Consider the following 25,230-nt stretch of genomic DNA (forward strand, 5'->3'; position numbering starts at 1 on the left):
GACGGGAAAACCCTTACTTTTCCTGGAAGGCGTGTGTCTGCAGAAATCTCACAAGCCACTGACATCAGTCGTGATACTCAAGTGCTTCACAAAACAAGTAGCTAGCAAGCCGGGGCCTGCAACAGACAGGAAGGCTAGGCAGCCACCTTTTCTTTATGACAGACCAGATGGCATTGAAATTAATCTTTTTTTGGTCATGATTTTGTTTTTTTACAGTTCAGAATAACGTAATCACGGACTCAGATCAAGTATCTACCCAACATAAAAAGATTCTACTCCATTCTACTCTGTGATATGGAGTAGAATCCAGGTCTTCCAGGTCTTTACCATGGAGAACATCCTTCTAGAGCCTCAGAGCTACAAATATGGCTATCAATTTATATCAATTTATAATATTATAATCTGTTCAAAACAACATTGTCGCTCCTGTGATTCTTTTGGGCTACAATAATTGTGTGGGGAAAATCCGACATCGGGACAGCCCTAATACAAATTCCCACTAACCCCCAATCTATTTTTAATCCACAGACACCGCCTACATCCTCTTATTCTTACAGATCTTCCAGGTTGCCAACTAGACTAAGCCTCAAGTTAAAAAAAAAAAAGACAAGTATCGCGGCTGCAATTATACGGTAAACACTGACCCTTGCCACTACACCATGAAGATAGTACATCAGAAAAAACAAGATGAAGAAAGTCACGGGTTCAAAGAATGATGGACAAGACAAAAATACCAACAACTGATTTATTTCCAAGAGTAGTGCACTAGGGATAATTATAGCCACTCATGGTGAGATGCTGACTACATCATGGGGTTTGTGACATCAAAGAGGTGAAAGAAAAGGTGGCGCGATATGAGGATGAGTTAGGACCAGGGAAAAAGCAAGAAGTGAGAAAGAGACGCAGCGACACAGTTATAAATACAATATGCTGTGTGGGATGGAACAGGACCCCATGCCGAAAGATAAGAAGAAAAGAGGGAGACGGAGGGGCTGGCAGAGGCACCGGAACTCAGGCCAGATCACCCTGTGGCCCCTGGATGACACCTCACACCAGCAGCCAGCTGCCTCGCTGTTTACTGACATTAACTCAGTCGCCCATTTCTCTTAGCTGATTAAAATGCGTAGACTTATATGCGTATGTGTGCATGTGTCTGCATGCGTGTGTGTACACAAGTGTGCACAAAAATGTAGACAAACGGGAGTCTGTGTCTGTTTTCTTAATGTAATTTTCTGTGAAATGCATTCAATTCTTTCTAATTTTCAGAATCATTAAAAAATAAGGCTGCTTGTCATATTTGAGTCTTCAGGCATCTCATGATTCAATTTGATTTTGATTCAGGAGGCTTTGACTCGATGGTAAAATGATTGGATATGCATCCCAATGCAGCTAGGAAGGTTGGGAGTCCCTCGACCTAATCACTTTTAGTAATACAGCAAATTAAAGTGACGTGTCGACTGGAAAGTTAGTTCATAAATCATGGCTTTACAGCATTGTTTTATTGTTGAATAAAAAGATGCGTGCACCAGATTTAACAGGAGCAACAGAAAGCTTATTTTGATATGAACAGGCAACAAGGCCAACTTAAAATACAACAACAGCAGGCTTAGAATAAAGTCATTCTAGGGCAAGGCCACAAATTACAGATGCCCTCTCAGTGCTTCACAAAGGCTCTTGGTATTCAGTAAACATTACAATTTACCAATGTTCCCTGAATGCCCCATATGCAGCGTACACAGAGTTACTGATCATTTTTTCTGCCCTCAGCCGTCTTGCTACATTCTTCATTAGAGCAGCTGAATTAACCACCACGTGTTTCAACGTGCACTCATTCTGCACAAGCACTCGGCTCTCTCCTTATTTTCAGACTTTTTCTCACTAATCCCACAGATATTTACACATATTTCAGACGTACTGCCTTCTTAAGCTTAGCGGCAATAGACTTTCTCTATCCCTGTGCTTTTCTCCAGCTCGGTGTGTCTCGTGGTAAGCCATCCTGATGTATCCTTCATTAACTATCATGCATGTTTCATGTCATCCTTTGCTATGTTGGAAGCGAGGTGAGCTGCTGGCTCACCTCCCCAATAGCTGGCAGGCACCAACCAAGCTTAAGAGTTCATGTGTTTGTTGTATCGCAATCAAATTCAAACGAGGTTATCAGCAACTTCAAAGGCACTCTACACTGGTGGACTTGGTGGAGGAAGGGAAGTTGGAACCACACAACAGCACATCCAGACTACTGCCCCTTCAGTTTAGTGCACCCTGACAACTGTTTGGCTGCATGTTGTTGCGCTACATTCGTTTGTCGCATCCCGTTATGAAAGTTTCAAAACATTGATATTTGAAATGTATGAATTGATGCCGAATCATTCAGGTCCATGATGTACCTAGGAATCAAGCCCCCCCGATGACCGAAACACGCCACTGCCCCAGCACCTACTTTGTATTTGAACTGCATTTAGATTGCTCATTTACACCCAATTGTTTTCTAATCGCGATCTGATAAACAGTCTATTGGACATAATGACACTCAGTGGAAACTCTATTCTATTTGACCTCATCATCCCAGCTGAGATTTTCCATCAGCTCTGAGAAGTCCCTGACTGAACCGGGAAGGCCCCCCCAGCGATCTGGGAAGCAGCCTTGGGACATGTTGTCTAATTTCTGCAAAAACAGATTCATCAAATAATCTCCAGTGGAAGTGTTGAGTGAAAAATTGCGCTTGGTCATAAAAATATGTTGGTGTGCAGAGAAGCTGAAATATGTAAAGCAGGGTTGCTGCATGGGACACCATGGGATCTGAGTGAGGCTTTGCTGGCAGGCTTTGAGTAGATAGGGCTCCAGGGCAGGGGAAAGCCGCTCAGCATAAGCCCAGATCAGTCTGGTCCCAAGGATGACACTGTCAGGGGGTCTGCTGGGAGGGGCAGGCATCCAGCAGCTCCTGGTAGATAAGCCATCGTTCACAAGAATAGCCTTTTCTGCTCACTCTCACAGACACCAGCTGCACAATCCTCAGAATACGTATTCCACTAAGAAACCATTAAATAATGCACCAATTTGTCAGCAGCAGGAGCCATGTCTTAGACAGTAAATTGAAGGGAAGCCGAGAGACCGGGTAGAATGCCAACTCAAAATCAAAAACACTGGACACACAGAGGCTGGCTGTCTTAATTGGAGTGTTAGCTGCATGGGATTATTAAAATAAGGACAAAAGAACAGAATAGAGGGACGCCCAGATGGACATGTAGGCAGTGTGACATTGTGCCTTCTCTACCCAGGGAGGATTAAACTTAAATTGAGGGAAGGGCAATGAAGAAAACTGTTCATGACATGATATGAAAAGCAGAAGTAGGAACACATAATAAAATGAATTACACGGAAACTTGGAATCACGGCAAAAGGAACATAGACGAAAAACAAAAAAGGAGGGATGAGAACTTTTTTTGTTTTTGTTTACCTGGTCATACTCCAGGGCCCCAGGGTATAGGGGCCAGCCCAGAAAAAGTTCAGCAATCACACAGCCTAGGGACCACATGTCTATGGCTTCACAAAACGGCAATCCCAAAATAATCTCTGGAGCCCTGTGGAACACATAAAATACACAGCAATTAGATTAGATAGAACATAGAAGGTGACACACAAGGAATGAACAACTCATATAATTAGAATTGTCAAAGACTTTTATGGGCCATCTTTACTAAAGGAAACAGATGTCTGAAACAATCATTACAATTTCACAAATAAGAATTTAAAAAATGACTGCTTCACAACTGCTTTTTGGCTTTTTAGGCCAATGTCGTCTTGAGGAAATAAACAGAAATTATTAGCACTAAATTAGCAGTGAATCCCCAAATGACGGCTGGTTAGATAAGTTTACACAGCAGATTTGTCTGTGTGCCAATTAACTTGCAACACCATGTTGTTCGAGCACTTAGTGTTAGAAGGCTGAGCCACTGGGTTAGCAGGTCAACCGGGCTGGGATCAGACCTTTGACAGGCTGTTGCACTTCCTCTGGCCTAATAGTAAAACACTTTTCTTCACAAATAGAGTGCATGAAGGCTAACTGTTACTTCAAGTAATCCACGATAGCACTATAATGCCACAAGAGTCGCCAGTGGTGGCGCAGGCTTGTCATCACCAATATAGGCAAGACATGCTGACAACTGTCGAGACCTCAGTGTTTAGGACATACCACAAAGCCTCGAAACTACAGTATGACAGTGCACTGACAGCATGAATTAGCCCGGCCTCGTTTCCCCTGACACACATCTTTCTGTGATGGAGTAGCCTCCATACTCAACATTAAATCAATGACACAAAAAATATCTACAACACGAGAGGACATATCCATTAGACAACTTAAGATGCTGCTTTAGAAGGAGAATATCTACCATCAGGGACAAAACACTATTGGTGACTAAAATGATGACATTTTAGGTTCCTTGCATCAGGTATTATAAAGCAATGGGGCAGGTTGTCTAATTCAATATTTTGTTGATATTTTACATCAATAATAATATGATGCCTAGTTGACACTGGTGTTCAAAATAACCCAGAACAAAAATCACACTATAAAAGATCCCAAATGTGAGCAAATCTAGTTGATTCGAATCGAATGAAAGATTTTAAGTGGGACATTAAGAAAAATTCAAAGTGGCCTTAGCTTAAAGCTCAGGAAAAAAATACAATTTTGAGCTTAAAGCTTAAAATAAACTAGTGAATGAATAAAGATGGATGGCAACTAAGTCCCTCTGAATACCTCAGGCCCCTAAACAGGTCTTGGATATGATTTAGAGCCATATAGCGCCTCACGGTGAGTGAGAAAAGCTACACGCAGACGGCAACAGCAAACTTGAGCCCTGCTAAAATAAGTTTGACCATTTTTATCACATGGTGAAAACAAATGCACTAAACAGCTGGTGCAGTCTGCAACATAGCAGCAGCAAAAAATATATAAATAAATAACATCAACCAGACATGCCAACCATTTCAGTCATGGGCATGGTCATTTTAAGAGGACAGGGTTTTCCCTCGGATTCTGGAGCGTTTAAGTGATGGGGTTGTGGCGGGGTGTGATTGTCTGGTTTGGGGGAAATTCAGTGTTCACAAATTAAAAGATATACACTACAGCATGATTTTACACAACTATAATGACAATATCCACACACAAAACAGGTGGTAAAAATATCACTTTTCTACTTTTTCATTTCTTCACTCAAGTTGTTGTTGGTTTTATTTTCATTTGGCTAATCTGCTGTGAAAAGGACACTGTGTAACTCTTACGAAAAATAATGGTGGGGGAAATCCCTGAAAACCGTTTTCATTAGAGGACTGAGGAGATAGACACGTTAGCATTCCTCAGGGCACGAGACTTCACTGGGACCACCACTGAAATGGTCTAGTGGTTCCAGGCTATCTTGAGACCACAAACTGACAGTCTTGACTGACCCCCTGCTGGATGCCAATCCCTGCACCCTACAATAGCAGCATGACCTTTTCAGCTATTGAAGTTGTCACCCAAATAGTTCATTGAATTTAAGAGCTAAAATGATGAGATAACATCCTTTCAGGAATTGTTCTATTTCTATTTTGAAAAGTCAAAATGAGCCAACTAGTAAGGGACCTTATCAAGAAAAGACATTACGGCCTTGTCAGGGTAGGAGTATTTTTATCCATGTGAAATACAACATGCCAGCATGATGGGGCTGACTGGGGGAGTGCACCATTTCATATCTTACAGCATATGAAACATCTTTAACATATCTACAAAATCTCACAGGTATGTAATAATAAATATAAACCTGAAATAGTTTCCTCTTCAGAACAATAACGAAGAGCAAGTTCAAGAAAAGCACTGGATACAATATTCATTAGTCATTTTATGTTTAGCTCTTGCTCATTTGTTTATTAATAGGGGGTTCGCAGCTCTGTCCTAATGAATGCAACTGAAGTTTCACAGCCCTCCCGTGAAACCAAATCTATTTTCCATCCTGACGATATGACATACGAGCCGAGGGGCCCCTGACTGCTCAGCAGCAGACAAGCCCGATGGAAGAAAATTTGTAAATGTGATGGGCTGATTCCAAATGTATGTTGGGAACAGGTTCCTGTGAATAATAAGAAGCATGAGAATAATACTTTGGCTACATTGTGGACTGTTCACAGAGCCACTGCTCGAACATCATGCTGCTAGTAGAACCAATGACACAGGCTCCAGCAGGTGTAAGAGCAGAGCATCAGTATACCAAAGACATCAAAAAGAAGCCAGTGTGTGTGTGTGTGTGTGTGTGTGTATGTATATATATATATATATATATATATATATATATATATATATATATATATATATATATATATATGTATATATATATATATATATGTATATATATATATATATATGTATATGTATATATATGTGTGTGTATATATATATGTATATGTATATATATGTATATATATACATATATATATGTGTATATATATACATATATATGTGTGTATATATATATATACATATATATGTGTGTGTATATATATATATATACATATATATGTGTGTATATATATATATATATACATATATATGTGTGTATATATATATATATATATATATATATACACATATATACATATATATATATATATATATATATATATGTATATATATATATGAGGTGCTAATGGCCACTTCGAGAAAGAAAATTGTCACAAAGTCCTATTATATCATTGTCATCAAAATATAAGATTACAAGAAATAACCATCTTTTGATTTTCAGAATTTCCAGTCACCTGCATCTAAGTGAGAGAGTGAAACTATAGAACTGAACAGGAAAGGGTAAATGTAAATCAAATGAAGAAAAGATGAGATATCAGAGTGTCATGAGCAGTTTCAACTCCCTACATTGTATTTCACACAAAGTCACAGGGGCGAAAACTTACTAACTAACTAACTAACATTCCCAAAACAAAAGTTAACAGTCTTGTTTTGTCAGGACATAAACAAACACATTAATCTAATTTAGCTAGCATTTGTCTTAGATATTTAAAATTCCATTAGAAATAAAAAACAATTTCATTTTTGAGAATTGATTTTTTGCTTTGGAGAAAAAGACAAATGGGTATTCACCCTGTTGTCCGTGACAAGGGTGTCTGTTTACTTAGTGTTTGAGCTTCTGCTGTGAGAGCCTGATTCAGATAAGGGGGCGGGGAAAGTGATAACATTTATAACGCATGAGTAGAGCAATAAGCTGTAATCCTAGTGTGCATTTGGTAATATTAAAATTTAAAATAATCATTCACATATAAAGTTCAACACTTCCAACTCAAGAGCTTAGCCAGTCAAAAAAAGATTTTTTTCTGTACTCATAACGTACTTCAAGTCCCTACAGTTCCTTAAACCGTGTCAATTATAGTGTAACTATTCTTGTCGCAGTATTCGGGACTGTCTTGAATCAGGCAGTTACCTCACACTCCAGATATAGTTCTCTGATCCAGCCTGACCGTCACTCTCAGAGGGGGGGGTTGTGGTATCCAACCAGCTCATGCAGAGAAAAGCAAATAAGGTGGTGGCTACACATAGGGAGGGGTACACTGCCACTGCATGCTTTTCAGTAAGCTTGTTCTTAGAACTAAACTCTTTTGGTGACAAAGCAGTTGGCATAAGCTTCCACAAAGGCAAACTGACAACAAGGTGACTCCATGATGGAAGAACGGCATCTTGCCTTACTGCACATCTCTTCAAAGAACTGGCTCTATTCCACGCAGAGCATTGTGCATTATTCAGTGAAACACAGAGGCAGTGTAGCAAAGGCGGGGGTTGTACTTGCACTCTGATCTGCATAGGCCTTAGATTAAGGATACAAGGCTTTAGATGTGTTTTACAGGTGTAAACCACTTAATGTGCTGACATGGAGCCAATTTTGAAGGAAGTGTTTTTGCCCAGTTGGACCAATCTTCTATTTTCAGTTTGTGGAGTGAGAAAAGGATAGGAGCACTTCCACAAGGTTAATTAAAAACATACATGAAGCAATTTCATAAACCTTATAAACGATCAAAGAGTATATTTCCACCAATGAAGCTACATGAATACAGAAAATATGAATACCTATTTGATCCAGATCCTCTCCAAAAGTTGCTTGTAAATTACTTATCCTTTATGTGAAATTACTTATCTTTCCATCAAATTTCATTAAATCTTTCCATTACTGATATTAACTCAGAGAGCACATCCCTCAGCTAAAGCGACATGACATCATCAGATCTATTCAATACTTCCTCAAGTTCTATAATCCTACCAAATTCAACACAATACATCCACAAGTCAAGTTCTGCTAACAGTCAAGCCAATGCTGGTGATCCCATTACCTCCGTAGCAGAGGTTAGAAAAAAGACATTGTTTACATATCTTAACTTAATCATAGCATAAGAACACAGTGTCTGTGGTCACAACATATCTATGGTTGCCAACTGCATGGCCTCAGTCACAAATGATCTAATTTTCAAGGTAATTAGTCCTAAATTTGTCATTGAACATTTCAACCCAAAGCTACTAATTCAAAGAACAATAAGGACCAACAGACCCTCGGGAACCACAAACTGTTCAACTCACGTTTCATTTCCTTCTATAATGTTTTTATTGTTTGTTGAGCTAAAAACTCAGGTAGGCTTGAAAAAAGAAAGCCAAGGCACATGTTACGTAGTAACCATGCCAAAATGGGGAAAAAAGTGATAAGACAATCATGTTGCATATCCGGATTGTTTATGACAAAATTCAACGGTTACAAAAATGAAAGCTCTTAAAATTAACTACCCACTTTTACACTTTCCTTGAGCAAAATCAGAGTTCTGCTCAAACAGCTCAAACTGTGCTGAGCCAGCAAACCAATTTGGCAAACTACCAAAGCACACTGGCCAAAATCTTGTATATTGTTAAAGCGATTAGTCTCTCTGTCAGAACTAATGTTCTGAGTGTCTGCTAAATACAACAATTCCATCAGTCACTGCAGATAACTAGGAAGCATGACAAACACAGACGCCAAACAAAATGCAAAAATCAAGGGATGTTACAGCTGGCTGACCTTGATTAAGTAAAGCGAGAGCACTCTAGTATTTCAAGCTGTCCCTGTTTCATTCTGGCTGCATATGTGCTTCACCATCTATAGAAGTCAAAGCACACTGGCCAGCATCCCATGAGCTATTTTAAGCAAGCCTTCACTCTCAGCCTCAGCAACGCTGTTCCCTCAAAGCATGCTTTGCGTACCCTGGTCTGTGAGGGGGTACAAAGGAGTAAAAACAATGCAAAGTAGGCACAGTGTCAGTGTCTGGTTTTTGGAACTGACAAGAAAATCACATCAGTCACGGGTCATCGTCAAGTTGCCTGCAAGCGCTCGGGGTATTCACTGAAACCCACCTCCTTCCTTGCCAGTGAAACAATAAAATGTCAAACCATACAAAATCCATCGACGTATCAAAGATTTCGTAAAAATTGATCATCCAATACAGTGGCCACAGAACACAAAATTTGTGCCCTGACTCCAACGTAATAATTGACTTAAAGATAAAAAATTGTAAAGTTAAAGCAGACATGTTTTAGATTTTGCAAGAATTAATGGTACACGGGCTTCATTTATCCGTAAATGGTCCTTTTCTACCTAAACAGCACTCAAAGCACTTTTGAGCATTATTCATTCATCCACCCTCCCTGTCACATGCACACTTGGCAGAGCCTTCCATGCAAGGTCATCAGCAATTAGGGCTCAGTGTCTTGGTCAAGGACACTTCAAACCAGTAAACTTCTGATTGCTACATGGTCATTTTATCTCCGGAGCTATGCTGCCAAATAACCCAATATGGCTGCCACAAGATGTTAGGAACAGTATACATAAAAGCAATAGATGGGAAAGTTTGGACGATATTGAAAATGTATTCCATTTCTATAGGGTTCACTTTAATATTTCCAGGGGCAAACACATAGTATCCCAGATACAAATATTCTGTTCAAGCTTTACAAATTTCAGCCCATCTTAAAACCAGTGTAAACTCGCTCTCAGATAAATGCCTATGAAAGTGTTCCCCTCCGGTTAAAAGAAAAGTATGTTAAGTGGGGTTTATTGGCTCTGAAAAGTCTTGAGTGGTGGGTCCATCATCTATTCTACAAAACGAAAATAAAAACGAGCTATTCTTTCTTTCCGTATTGAAACCATACCAATTTTGGGTTTCAAAACTGAAATAACTACTCAACTTTTAATTGTGTGTACTGTTAGACACATGCATGGGCATGTATTTTCACATCTGCAACAACAACTCATACATTAAACTAATGAACGAGTGGGATGCCTACCAAAGAGTAGGTTTGCCTGCCTTCCTTCAATCTTCTCACAAATCTAAGTAAATCACAGGCAATGAACATGTGCAGAAAAGGTTACATACAAATTTGACTTTCTCTGAATATGCTTCTCTATTACTGCTTTTATTATTTTCTACACTAATAGACTTTATTATTCTTCGGTATGCCACTCTAAAGTGGTGTATCAAAATACACAAACAACAAAAAAATGGCATGCACACTGGTCGCAGACGCTCAAGGATGACAGAACTGACAAACAGAGCCGAAGCAGCTGCACGGTTCACTTCCTCAGCCACAGAAGAACAGCAATGTACGACAGATCTATTTTGAGCAACTTCCTAAGACAGTGCATTTACAACAATACCACATTCATAGAAGAGTTTGATGGATGTGGGGGATGAAACCAGAATGCAATAATTGTCATTGACACATACTTTTTTCCAGTCTTCCCACAGCACAGCAGCAAAGGATGAGGTCAGAGCCATTATAATATTCTTTGGTTAGAGAGCAAATCCACACTGAATGCAAACAGACACAGACATCAGAACATCTATTTGCATCTATTTTCATAGAAAGTATTTTAATTCCCTCAAAGCATACTGATTCGTCGGCTCAGGGCGCAGGCAGGCAGTGAGAATTACTGGAAGGGCTTTCACTAAAACAGATAGCACTGTCCTAAATGTGGCACATTAATCCTGCTCTATTCTTCCGGAACTCAGGAACCAAGTCACAAACCAAATGAGCTGTGAATGTACTGAATGTACATAAACAGCTCAACTGACCTCCTCTAACCTTCTGAGTAGATATCTATTTCATCATGTTGATATAACATAAACAATGGTGTTCAGAAAACACTGCTGCACATGTTTACAGTTGGGTTTACACAGGGTAGAGGCAGCCCAGGACATCTTCAAGATTCATGGTTTACACAAAATATATTCACCATCTACTGTGCCCTGGCTGTTCTCATGCTGGTCAAAAATTCACGCTTTCAATACTTTCAAAACGCAGTTTCAAATCATTCTCAAGTCTGCATCGCATTTCTTTTTTGGAACAGTCTTAACATGATTCAAGTGTCATCATTAATACACAGGCCAAAAGTCGTTTTCATTTGCTTCAATGTTGAATAAAACCAAGCACATAAAACTGATTAACGTCATCTGTATTACATAATAAAATCAAATGGGACATGAGCGACCTATGGCAAACTTAGAATGAGTGGACAGCTCCTCGTTGAAGCCACCAAATCAGAGTCGAACTTTTTAGGAATTTCACTGACACTGAGAAGAGAAAAAAAGAGAGAGACTTAAAAGAGACCATTCGGGTTTTACTAGATAAACAAAAATGTACTGAGGGTATTTGCTTTTACAACAAATCTGAAAAATAATGCAGCAATAACACTGTATTCCATTTTGTTTTCCTGTAATAATCAAGACAATGGTGTAAAATGATGTGACTTTTTAGTGACTTTGTGTGAGCTGAGGCGGGGCACATATCCCAGGAGGATCAACATGGCATCAATCGGTAAAACAAGCAAAAAGCACAAACATAATCCCTTTGCATCCTCTGGCAGGGCAAAATCACAAACTATATTGGTCCATAGCATGGAGCCCATGCATAGATGACATTTGTCAGTTATAGAATCGGTCATCGGAGAAGAGGAACTATCTCTTGCATGGAGAGAGGAAACAAGCCACTTTCCTCCTGTGGCACATGTTGCTCTAACTTGCCTGCTAGATGACCAAACTGTACAGTGTTAACTTGTTCCTCCAAAAACACAATGTGCAATGTAAGGACATTTAGGAGTAACTGATTTCTCGAGTGTTTGACGTGATGAGGATACACGAGATGTGAATGAAGAAACTCCATCTTTTATTTAGTTCTTAATCTTCTTGTCAAGTATGATCTTCGATTAGTTGATCAGAAATGACTTTCAGTGCACTGGAATTTGACGACAAAATAATTTAAAAAAATCCTTAATTTCCATTGTTGGTCTGTCAGTGCTGGCTATTCTGGAATATTCTGACCAAACTTCAAGGGATTCTGTTGCTCACCTGTTTTTAGTAGGTAAACTAAAATGATCGCTCACTGCTGTATATTTACACAACTTAGTTGCCCCTGTCCTGTTTCTGCTGATATTGCATCATCCAACCCCCTTGGGTAATTTGTGCAATTACTTCATCATTCGTCATCATCCCAAAGTGTACAGTAGCTCAATGCCAAGCACTGTTGCCGCACAGCAAGAGGGGCTCGTTCAAACCCCCGCTGTTCTCTCTGTAGAGTTTGCACATTCACCCCATGTCTACGTGGGTTTTCTGGGTTTCCCCCACAATGATATATATGCATGTTAGGCTAATACTCCTGAACAACTTGAGTTCACAAGCACTGCTCATGGCTGCGTGGAAAATGGGTTAAATGCAAAGGGTGAATTTCATTACGTCTACGTGCTACGATGATAGAGACTTCTTCTAAGCATAATTGCTTTGCTTGGTGGAAAGCGTTCTGATCTGACAGCCATGTCTGCCTATTTATTATTTATACGTTGTATCTGTTTAGACTATTTAGGCATGTCCTTGGCTTCCCCACTGCTTGCTGGAAAATTATCAAGGGTTTAATGATATTTTGTACTCCTTTTCTGTTGCTTCTTTGCCCATTGATACAGGGCCAAGTGTGGAGGCTCAGACTCATCAACACAATAAAGACCCCCAAACAAACATGGATTGCTGCTTTGTGCTGACTTAGGCCCAAGTTTGCACCTCGGGCCTATGCACTGAATCAGGAGATCAAACAAGTAAAAGATAAAAACTTATCAATACAGATGTAAAACAGCTATTTCAACTTATATTTCTGGTCTGTCCTAACTGTATTCACACTGGCCAAACACTGAAAATTTATTCCTTGCACTTAAGATTGGGGAAAGTTGCTGTACAGTGACATGGATGATTAGGAATTGATTAATCAGTGTCAAAAATTTCCTAAATGTCCAGGAAAAACAAATGCAGACTTGCACTTTCAAAAAGGCAGCAAATGCGAGCATTTTTAACAACTCAGCATTCCTGATACACTGATTTTAATTTTTTCCAATGTTTAGTAGAACTGAGGGGATGACACTGATACTTGTGTTGAACAGATTCAGGCAGCTATATGAAAGCCTTCTAAACTGTATGTATACTATTCATATTTCTGGAAGTCCCTCCTAAATTAAAAGAAAGTTTTGATTTTTGTGACTGCTTGTTTTATTTCATGGAAAAGCACCCATTTACAGTAGCACAGAAAATAAAAGATAAGATACTTGGAGAATTGCTGACAGAGAGAGAGAGAGAGAGAGAGAGAGAGAGAGAGAGAGAGAGAGAGAGAGAGTGTGTGTGTGTGTGTGTGTGTGTGTGTGTGTGTGTGTGTGCGCTTGTGATTATAAAAAAAAATTTAAAAAAACAAGCAAGCAAATTTTTTCTTATGGTTTACATCTTCTAATTTTCTTTCCCAGGCAGGGGGGACATGAAAAGTCAGGCTTCCATCTGCTAATAAACACAGCAGGGCCAATTTTTTTCAGCCTCAGTGGTATGTGGCTCCCAAGCAGGCAGGATGTTGTGCAGCATGGGACACGTTTCCTAGTTTTGCTGAAGGAAGGACATTTTTTTTTTTTTTTTTACTTAACTGTGATAGTTTGGACACCCACAGACATTTCACGAAGCTTTAACAACTTTAAACTGAATAAAGACTCACAAAAACAAAAAAAAAGGTTGTTTTTTTACTCACCTATAGTACCGAGACTGGAGGTACGTGGAGCACACTGCTTTGGACACATGGCTGGCTGAGCCAAAGTCTATCACCTTAACCCTGTACGGTTGCCTCACTGGATCCACCAGCATAATGTTCTCAGGCTTGAGGTCTGCATGAATCAAACCCATGCTCTTCAACTTTTTCAGAGCTGTAGCTACCTGCTGTAGCACAGGTCGGATCACTTTCAGGGGCAGCGGACTGAATTTATTTTGCTTCAGGAAATCATAAAGGTTTTGCTCAAGCATCTCAAATACCAGACAGGTGTGGCTGCGGTGCTGAAAGCATTCAAAGGCTCGCACGAGGTTGTGTTCATCCGCATTCTCCCCACTCAGACGGGCTAGGATGCCTACTTCTATCTGACCCTGTCGTGCATACGAAGGGTGGTTCTTCAGGATCTTCACAGCCACTATCTCACCTGTGCCCCGCTTCCAGCACTTTACCACCTGGCCAAATGTGCCACGTCCTAAGAAATCCAGCACCTCGTAAGTATTCTTCATGGAACACAGGACCTCGTGTTGTACTACCTGATAGTCCCCATCAGCTCCTCCCGCTCCCCCTGCCGCACCTACACCCACTGGCCCTGCACCCTGTTTAGAAGGCCCCCCTCCAGCCCCCACGGTCGTGGGTGCAGTCACTGCTGGGTTTCCTACATTCGTTGTTTGCAACATGGCAGGCAACATTGACAGTTCCTCTACAATCTGCATGGTGCTCCCTCGGTTATCCAGCTCCTCACTTTTACGTTTCAGCCCACATCGTTGAGAGTTGTCAGCTGAGTTCAAACCACCACAGTTCGCTTCTCTGTCACCCTCGTCCTCTTCAACTCCCTCACCTCCTCCACTGCAGCCCTCTCCCCTTCCCCCTCCTCCTGCCCCTGTTGCTCCACTGCTGCCCCCACTTGCTATGTCTGCCTGCTTCTGCTCCTTGCCCTGCGAGTGGACAACCCCTGCGTCCTGCTGCTGCTGGGCCGCAGCTGGGCCTGGTCCTCCTCCCCTTTTACCAGGCTGTTGTCTTTGTACACCACGCACCACCACTGTCTGCACGGGGTACTCTTGTCCTCCACGAACCTTCACACCCACTGCCAAGTCCCGGTTCACAAACGAGTGGGCTTGTTTCGTTGGGTGTACAATGCCAAGGGTCCTGCTGTTCAGATAAGTCCGCGGGTGTGCCCTCTCATGGTACACACAGCTGCTGGGCTCAACTTTGAGTTTCTTCACACTGCTAAAGGCACTTGTCTGGGTTTGATAAATGTGTGGTGGGTAGACCAAGACTTGTGAGGCCATACCTGCAGAAAAAGAGAACAAAGCACAAGGTTAGCCATTTTTGTAGATTCTCAAAAACACAACTTCATAGTATTGCCCCATTACCACACAAAATATATATTCAAACATGTTTAAGAGCAAAAGAACATGTTTTGGTGGAGTGCTTGAGAACACTTTTCGCCACTCTGCCCTATTCACTGTAATCCCACCAACACCTCCACACAGAAGATGACTAACTTTGCAAAGGTTTGCCTGACCTTTTCCTGCCATTTCAATGCATCCTACTGCAGGTCTCTAGGCAACCAATAGAGAGGAAGCGCGAGTATCAGAGAAAGACAAGAATAAAGTCACAACACATCATGAGGCCCATGAGTCTTGATAGATACAGTTTAGTCTTCCTTCCTTACCCCTCTCCACACCACCCATTTGTGTTTAATCAGGGATATAGTACTTTATGTTATAAATAAAAAGATTGAACTGAGCAAATGGAGATAATAAGTTTCATGATCTGGAGTATATCAACTAGATTCCATATATCATAGTGGCACAGTGACATCAGATGATGTGCCATACTAAAGCCTATGACCTACTTTGATTCTGGGACATGTTCATTGAGATGCAAGCAGCTCATCCCCAAAGGTTTCCCACACTTTAATCAAAGATTCAATTGGAGAACCATGTTTACGTACCTAAAAAACAAATTTAACAAATCTTTATCAATAAAAGTTAGTATAAACAAGGCATGAACCTCATCTGCCATAACATCTAATTCTCCCCCACAATCATCGTGACAGAATCATCCTAAAAGAAATCTATTTAAAGAGGACAAACCTGATTCAGGTTTGGGCTGTAGCTTGCCCTGTACTGTCTCCTAAAATAAACATCCCGGATGGAAAACAGACTTGTGTTGTGATAACACTAATGCTAGCCTGGGTTGACTATTCTGAGCAGCAACATGAGGTCAACCTAATCCTTTAACATCGCTCAAAATAATCATGACTTGTTTTGCTGTTTGGTGGCAATGTTTACCATCTTCTTAGTAAAACAAAATGTATCAAAAAATCACAAGTCTGGCTGAAATCTAAAATCCTTTAAGGTCCTGAATGAAAGCAAAAATTAGACATGCTACATCAAAAAAATGGCCACAACCTCTAAACAAATGTCCTCACTGTACACTTTGAAAAAGAACATCTTCATCTCAAAAGCGTTCTTTCTATAAAACTAAGTCAATACAGCTCCATAAGTATTTTTCTACAGTAAAAAGTATTAGACTCCTGCCTGTCAGTGTGTCCACTTATGCGAGCCTTAAAAATGACAGTACTCGTATCTGTTGTCCGCTGTTTACCGGAAATCTCTGATACATTGGGCCATTTACCAATTTCCTGGTGTTTTGTCTATACTTTAATGTCTTGTTAGAGTCTTGAATATATTAGAGCATGTGCAGAGAATCCAATTTCCAACTTTGGAACCCCTCAATTTTCTATTTGACAATAAATTCCTAAAATTTCACAGTGCATAAACCAAAACTGGTATGGGGTACCCATAATGAAATAACCCACCTTTTTGATTGGGCTGACATGACTGATCCCTGTGCCGATCTAAATTCTATAGTGTGATAATCCAGTACAACAGGTACAACTATTAAGCAGTACCAGTACCTGCTTTAGCACGCTGAGATAAATTCTGTTATGATTTAGAGCAACTTGGATAAACTGAACAAGGACAAGGATGCCAGACAAACTACGAACAGACAAGAAATGGAATCTGGTATGCTGGCTAATGCACATTCATTAGTCAGGAAAACTGGCCGCATCAATCTTCTGAGGTCTTATCAACAATGTGTGAGCGGTCAGTGTCACTCAGTGTGGACAGACATGGCTAAAACACCACAAATTCCGCAATCCAACTAAAAGCACTAAAATAATACAGGAAAAACAGAGCGGCCCGGTAGGAAGGAATACTGGGCCAACTTGTCTGTTGACATCAACAAATCATGTTGAGGTAGTTTCTAAACTCTAATAGCTGTAAGGGGTATTTAGTACCCTATCATGCTGAGTTGTCTACCTGCCCTGGGGACATACTGCACCTGTCATGTTGCAGTTTATGTACCCCTGAGCTCTAACGTAAAGGAGGAAATTATTAAAAGTATCACTACAAAGTATCTACCTGTATGTAATGTTGCTTCAAGTGGCAATGACATTCTAAACTTAATAGATATAAATGTGTGTAGAAGAATATTTTTTGTATCACGTTGATTTTGCATAGCTCTACCCAAAATTATACTGAGTTCTGATTGAAGGAAGAAGTTAATTGCAGCCTGCACTTGGACCACTCCCATCAAGTGAGTAATCCAAAGGTCAAAAAAAAAAAAAAAAATCAAGACCACACCGCATCCAAATAAATTTTATCACGGAACAAAAATAAATAAATAGATAAAAATCAGGCATCAGGCTATCTCCCTGGCCACAAAAATATAATCACTACAGGGTCAGGGAAAGTCTGACACAAGATGTGAAACTGAGTGCCATTACTGATGCAAAGGCAAAAGAATGGCAGCTGCTGCTATTATTACCCTTGGAAGCCAGATACTCCCTTGGTCAGCCTTGAGGCTCCTCCTGTGGCTTCACATTACATCCTTCAGAGCTGCACAAGCTCTCCAGCAACCTTGAGCTTCTAAGCAATTACTCACTGATGACCTTTTGACTCTGGCCTCCTCAAAATTAAAGCAAGAAGAAAATAAACACTAGACACCTGTCCATAATGAGCATTTAATACTCTAAGAAAATGAAAACAAATGGGCCTTAAAACACAACACTAGCAGAAATAGGGGACAAGAAAACAGCTGTCGAGTTAGACCAAATTTAAAATAATCCAATAAAATTTAAAACACAGATAAATTTAAAGCATCAAGTGGGGACTGTTAACTATAAATATAATTTATTATTGGTCTCCTGCTATGGAACTCAAGGTTGATATAGCAGTACTAGGCCTGGGCGATATGCACTTAAAATAAAATCTCTGTTTTTTTCCCAACAAAAATTTGATTTATGATTTTTTCCCATGGGTAAATGATTACATTTCTCCCACTCCGCTGGATGCCTCTGTTTTAGATGCTGAAATAAGTTCATTGTGTGCTGCCTTTAGTTGCAATGGGCTTCAGACAAACTTTGCAGCGTGCAATCATTTGTTCAACGTCTGTCGCCTCAAACCCAAACCAGTTCCAAACCACTGACGATACTACTCCTTTCTAAGAAACAAACTTCTCGCTCTCATTAGCCATGTTGCTGCTATGCGTGCACAAGAAACAAGGGGGAGGGGTGAGGGGGAAATCTAAGGAAGCTCCTGGGGGACAAAAGATGCGCCATAGCAAGAGGAGTAAAAACTCCAATTTTTTTGTCTTTTAAATCGTCTGCAACAAAAAAAACTTGAAATAATCGATAAAACGCCCAGACCTAAGTGGTACTATCTGAATGTATGCTTAAGGCATAATACACGACCAGGGTTAGTATATACATTATATATCTTTTATATGAATTCCTGCATATTTTGCAATTTTCCATCATATTTTTAGTTTAAGTGTATGATCGTCACCAGACTCCTCACTGTGCAAGACATAACTTTTGGCATCTGTCACTTGTTTATTCCCTTGACCACTGGATTAAGAGCAAGTAGTCCACAAGAAGCAGTGCAATGAGTACTGAAGACCGGACCAGCAGTTCTTCCACAGACCTGTGGTAGATCTGTGTTGATCCCTCTATACATTGATTTCTCTTGCCAGCAAATGGAGAGAAGTAGTTAGCAGTTGTGTAGATGAGCAAAGACTTGAAATGAGCACCTTTAATGTTCTCATGAACCAGTGGTGTTGTAGCTGCAGTGAGGCTAACAGTAAGGTAGCGGAGGGATTGAGTGGGTGACTGTGAGTGAGGCAGCAGCAGTTTGACAGGGCAGACAGAAGTGAGATGATCAGCTCAACAGTGGCTGAGCGGTGTAAACAGTAAATGTGGCTCGAAATTATGATCAACATTATGTGACAATATAAATGATGCTCTCTGGGGAGGGGAAAAAAAAAGTTCCTGAATTTTGTGAGTACATTTTGCTGATTTCAGAGACAGATTATAATATAACCGCCTGAGCTCCAACCTGACCCATTTCCCAGTGCAGTTTGTGAGTTGAGCAGTGTCGAGCCAATCAGAGCATTTCCTGGGTGAATAATTCTCAGTGGTTACTATTGTACACAGCAAAACCTGACTGTGTGTGACTGGGCCAGAAAAGAAAGATGTTGAAAGACAGTGGGACAGTAGCAAAAAGCCTAAGTGGAGGAAAGAAAGGGAAGGAGAGAGAAGGTACCCAGGTTTGGTGCAGATTTATTGACCAGCATCCTTACCTATGCAATAACTTTTTGGTTTGGCAATGTCTCAGCTGGAGATGGGACAATTTGTACAAAGTACTGTGTACGGCATCCAAAATAACTGGATGTGATCCCCCAGTCCTTGTGGAAATCTGTAAAACTAGACTACAAAGGAAATGCCTTTAAGTTCTAAAGAACCCCTCCCACCTGGTTAAGAGCCTAAATTTTCTTTTGTCTCACAAAAGACTCAGAAGCAGGAAGACAACAACATCCAGACTGCAGTACAGCACATATCCTGAAACCGTCCGCCTTCTCAACAATCTAAACACTGCAGGCTACTCTGTAAGTTTTAGATTATTTGGCAAGAAAGCAGATTTTTTTTTTAAATGATGGTTATTTTCATATTTGAATTTTTTCAATTTAATAATATTATACATGCAAGAAGTTTCAAGGGCTGAGCCTTTAGGATGAGCCTTTCTGTGTGGCGCTTGCATGTTCTCCGTGTGACTGTGGGGGTTCTGTCTGGTTTTCTCTCACAGACCAAAAACATACAAATTAGGTTGACTACAGACTTGACTACAGATTTGACCATATTTATAAATATGAGTTGGAATTCAGCACCCATAAAAAAGGTCTTCTGATGTCCATTTTGAAAAAGTTTATATAGCTGCCATTTTTGGGAAAAACCCTCAAGAGAAGCATGCCCCTGAAACTACAGTGCTGAGCCTCATGGTCTAACCTCATCACAGGCTTTAAAAATGTATACATGTACAGAATGTGTTGAGCCGGGACTGGTAGGAAACAACATAACAACATTATATACAATACAACATTACTTTGGAATAAAAATGGAAAATTCTATTTATAATCACTCCTCTTTTTGCCGAGCACATTCAATTTTGGTTGACAAATGATTATGAGCAACAAAGTAAAGTTGGGTCACATATTTTGCAAAATATAAGCAAAACAACAGCAAAAACTTATTACAATGTTATATATAGACAACAAAACGCCCGACTGTGTTTTCTACAAAAAATAACTGAGCCACACATCTCCATAACCATATCACAGCATTTCATGCAACGAAATGAAATTCCTTGCAAAGAAAATCACAGCCTCTTTGTATGCTTTCACTATTAAGGTGTGTGTGTGTGTGTGTATATATATATATATATATATATATATATATATATATATATATATACATACACACACACATACAAACATACACACATATTTTTTTAACTTATGATCTTGAATTGTATTCACCTTAAGTGGCCCAGAATAGTTCAATTATTCATTAAATAAAGCAATGAAATCTGCTGCCAAGTTCCAAGGAGGATTACAAATGTAGACTCTAATGGTGGATATGAAAGCATCCACTTAAGCTGCTGGTATCCTTAACCTTATAGCAGGGGTTAACTCGCTGTTCCACCACATCACTACAGACTTTGGTGCTCTGTTTATATCTCGTGAATATGATCTTCTGTGCTCAAAAGCCCTCTATTTTCAAACGCATGTGACCATGTGGTACTTCAATTGTGAACTTATGACTATCATTTCGAAGTCTTCTAATTATTAGCTCTTATAAACAATCAGTATACTGTACTGTTGGCTATTATGCTGGTTGAAGCAGTACTTTGTGCAAATTTCAAGCCAAACAAAAGTACCAACTAGTCTAATTCACCATTTGAATTTCCTCCACTATCACTATGAGCATTTGTGTTTCTAAAATGGCAGATGCTTTTGTCTAAAGCATGTCTTTAGTTCTTGCTCTGGAGAGTGGGCAGTACAGAAAATACATTTTAAAAACAGGCAACCACTGAGTCAATAACTGTTAAATGCAATGGTTAAAAGTTAAACTTATGTAACAAAATGCCATACATATATTATTCCCAGTGATTTGGATTTTTTATTTGTCAAATGGAAAACCATTTGAAACCTTACACCTCTCCTGATGCCACAGATGAAATCACCACAACAGTGAGTTACTTGAACTTAAAAACAGATCCTTTCTGGTTTCTGGACAAAAACATCCACCGTGTTATTAAAATCCAAGCTTCTGACCAGATCACTAGATGCATATTGGTAATTATGGACTGTGCGCTGCTGAAACAGATGTTTACTTCCTGTAGACATTTTCCACCCATCACTTTAGCAATTTGCGCAGTTTACCACATTACATCCTCTTGTGATGGCGCTCTCCCCATTAGCTTTCTTCTATTCTCTGCCTTGTGTCAATAGGTACACCTCAAGATGACATCATCGGGAAGCCAGCATCTATGTTTGCCACGACGCAAGTATGGCCGATCAATGTGGCATTAAGACAAATCCCCATCCCACTGCCACCTATCTACTCCTCAGTACGTAAACAACACCAACCACTATCACTAAAAGTTGTAGTTGAAAACAGTGTTAACTCATCTGTACCTTCTACATTGTTGCAGCTTTCTATGGCCATTATTGTGCTCACTATCCATTGCAACCTTGCTTTTGTGGCCTTGCTATTGATATGCTGAGGAATGTGACACACTTCTAACAAGAGCCTGGCCAATATTACACTTTAGGGGCTGAAGCAGACACTGATATTAGGGATTATGACATTTTGATAGATAGTTTGGCTTATATTCTTTTTTCAATAAAGTAGGTAAATAATGTCATTAAAGAGTACCAAAAGTACAAATATTCATTATGCCAAATGGGAGCATATAGAGTTATCCAAAATATCTTGCTATTAAATTGACATATATTTTGTTTTTCAATTTTCATAGTGCAGCGATATCTTCACACAACACTGTTGAAGAGTCTAACCTAATAAATATGTAACAAACTGATCATATCAAATTACTGATCTGATCAGTTTGGCCACATGAGTTTACATCTATAAGAATACCTCAAATATCTATGAAAGGCAACTACCAGATGGTTGATGTATTGGTCTGACTCTACTTTTAGAAACAGGAATGTTTATGAAGGGAATTACACCAACATAAAGCCTAGTGGTGCACGATAACCACAGTATTGTCAGGAAAGGTTAACAGTTTTCTTGGATACCAACTGTCAGCACAGTGGGCTATGAATTGGGAATATCTGCTCATCTGGATTCACAAGAATGAATAAGTATAGATAAGTAAACTTGAACAAATCTGACCAAATATGATCTAGTTCTGACATTAGGCAAGTGTTCCAGAATATACCAAAAATACAAGTAAAAAGTAGCAATAATTGTTGGCATTGTCTTTACTTTCCTGTATTGTATGAAGAGGACTTACCCAAGCAGCCATTTTTCTGCTGTCATCATCATCAATCATTCAAACCTCAATCCAGTGACTGTTGTATTGGGTGTTTTCCAGTTTTACAAAGAAAAAATACCCACAACCAAATACGTAATTACTTAGCACCACTGCCACAAAAAAGGAAGTACTAATACAAAAACACCTTACATTACACCAACTGGTTTATTCCATCTAGTCTTCGAGGCTTCTGCTGAACTAGCAAATGCCAGCTAATGAGGGGATGGGCCTACTCTGCTTATTCAAAATCTTCCTCCATATTTCAGTTGTCTGTTGTTGTTTTTAAAGCCATATTAGTCGAAATACAATTTGTGTTGAACATAAACAGCAAAGTTTATGAAGGGAAACACTGTTACGTCACTGTTTGTCAAAAATGTGACAGAAACAACAGGTGCCTAAAAAGCTAAAACCAAAAATTTGACGGAGACAAAGCACTGCTTCATTCCTTAACAATTTGTACAGATTCAGACTTTTAAACAGGTATGTGATAAAGCTCAAAGGCCTAAGAGGCCATGTTTTGTTTTTTTTAAAAAATAGTATTACACGTTGATACGATCTTAACTTATTAAAAGTAAAGTACTTCAGTTCCGGTGTTATTAGCTCGAAGCTAACATGAGGGGTTGTATATAAATGTTGCAGACCTCTCACAACTTGGTCCTTGTACTCTATGTAGTGGAAACATTATGTTATTCTTTGTAGATTCTATGTCAGCTTAAATTTACCTGATGGAAACAGCGAGCTAAAATGAAATCAACGGTTCGCCTTGTCAACACAAAACTAAACAAACATCTGGAGAGCGTCCAGGGCACTCATGTTAATCATTACCAACAACGTCACTGTCATGGAAGTACAGCAGAAATTATTCATTAATTCCCCACCCAGTGTGCAGACATAGCTACCGCTTTGAATGCTTAAATGGCTGAACCTTAAAATACAATCAAACTAAAGCTCGCTAACGTTAGCTAAGTTTGTAGATAAGTTATGCCAGTAAGTTATTACGTCACAACTCAACTATGGTTCAAAGGGTTGAGCTACTCAAATATAACTTTTGTCAGGTTCTCATACATCACATACCTTCACATAGAGTCACTATAAGTATATTCCAGGGCTTCTCTGAACATGTTATGGACTTATAAATCCACACCATGCACAGTTCGCCTGCACTGCTGCCATCTTGTCCTAGACGACAGGAAGGGAGAGCTCGCTCTCGGTAACGCCACCATCTCCCACATTTTAAACATGAATTGACTCCTGCATATGGACATCCAAAAAACTCCACGCCGAGCCCAGGTTGTAGCTACGCAGTTCAGATTCGTCTCATTCCTCTCAGGGCAGAGTAGCCCATCTACGAAAGGGTATCCTTTACCCTGTCTAGATGTGCGGCTCCGAAGCCCTGCCAGCCTCTAACATGTCCCTTCCCTCTATCAACTGCAAGCAAATGTTTGTGAGCTGACGGCATTAGCCAGACCAGAAGAATCGATCACAGAGCAGACTCTTGGAAATACAAAGCTTCACTATCATATATGTGGAATCACAGCCATTAAAACACAATATAATGCAATGACGATAATTAAATAGATACATTAAAATAAATTTAAAATGGTGGCTATCCCACAGGATTTAGTGATGTGTGATATATGAAAGGAATGCTTGAATAAAGCAACCAGTAATCAGAAGGTATACAGTAGGTTACAGCTAGGTAGACAGCTTTACACTGTTCCGTTCAACCCTATATAACAAGGAGAAAACAGTGGACATTTGTAAGAATATGCAGTTTATCCATCAAGTTCTCTTTATGAATCAAACCATAAAGCTTAAGGAGAAAATCTACACTTTCATGTATTTATATCAATGTATGTGTAAGCCTCTTTTTTTGTGTCACACTCTGCTCATATATCATCCTACAAAGTGAAGCTTAAACATTCAACTATAGGAACAAGAAGACCAACCACCTAGCCCTGGTCAGCAAGAGAGCAGGTGTGAACACCTCTTTGTCTGCGTGCTTGGTGCATCAAGACTAGAGCCCCAATTATAAGAAGGAAAAAAATGTCTATTTTTATTATCTTTTTATCTTATTTTGTATTATTATCTTGTATATTTTTCATGCTTTCTTCTGAATGCATGGCCTTAATACCAAGGTGAGAGAGAGGAGGTTTTTCTTCTGTATGTACTTAACATGTACAGAAATTGACAATAATAAGCTTG

At 39.7% G+C, this 25,230-nt stretch overlaps 1 protein-coding gene across 4 annotated transcripts in view; it reads right to left on the minus strand.

Annotated features, from left to right (window-relative positions):
• The window catches only part of hipk3b (homeodomain interacting protein kinase 3b), a 40,010-nt gene extending 15,561 nt beyond the window's left edge, over positions 1-24,449 (minus strand). For 3 of the 4 annotated variants that reach the window (XM_086185413.1, XM_086185432.1, XM_086185406.1), the window contains exons 1-3: positions 24,100-24,449; positions 14,102-15,407; positions 3,458-3,581 (exon numbers count right to left, since the gene is read on the minus strand). In XM_086185413.1, the coding sequence (XP_086041539.1) occupies positions 3,458-3,581; positions 14,102-15,407; positions 24,100-24,172 (1,503 nt within the window). In that variant the 5' untranslated portion in view covers positions 24,173-24,449. Of the gene's footprint in view, positions 1-3,457; positions 3,582-14,101; positions 15,408-19,768; positions 19,899-24,099 lie in introns of those variants that run through there. The other variant, XM_086185424.1, reaches the window with a different exon arrangement.
• Positions 24,450-25,230: the final 781 nt, after the last annotated feature.

The sequence above is a fragment of the Aulostomus chinensis genome, chromosome 2 (genome assembly GCF_037954235.1).
Source record: "Aulostomus chinensis isolate RoL2024-O1b breed Wild chromosome 2, RoL_Achi_v1.0, whole genome shotgun sequence".
NCBI classification, from domain to species: domain Eukaryota; kingdom Metazoa; phylum Chordata; class Actinopteri; order Syngnathiformes; family Aulostomidae; genus Aulostomus; species Aulostomus chinensis.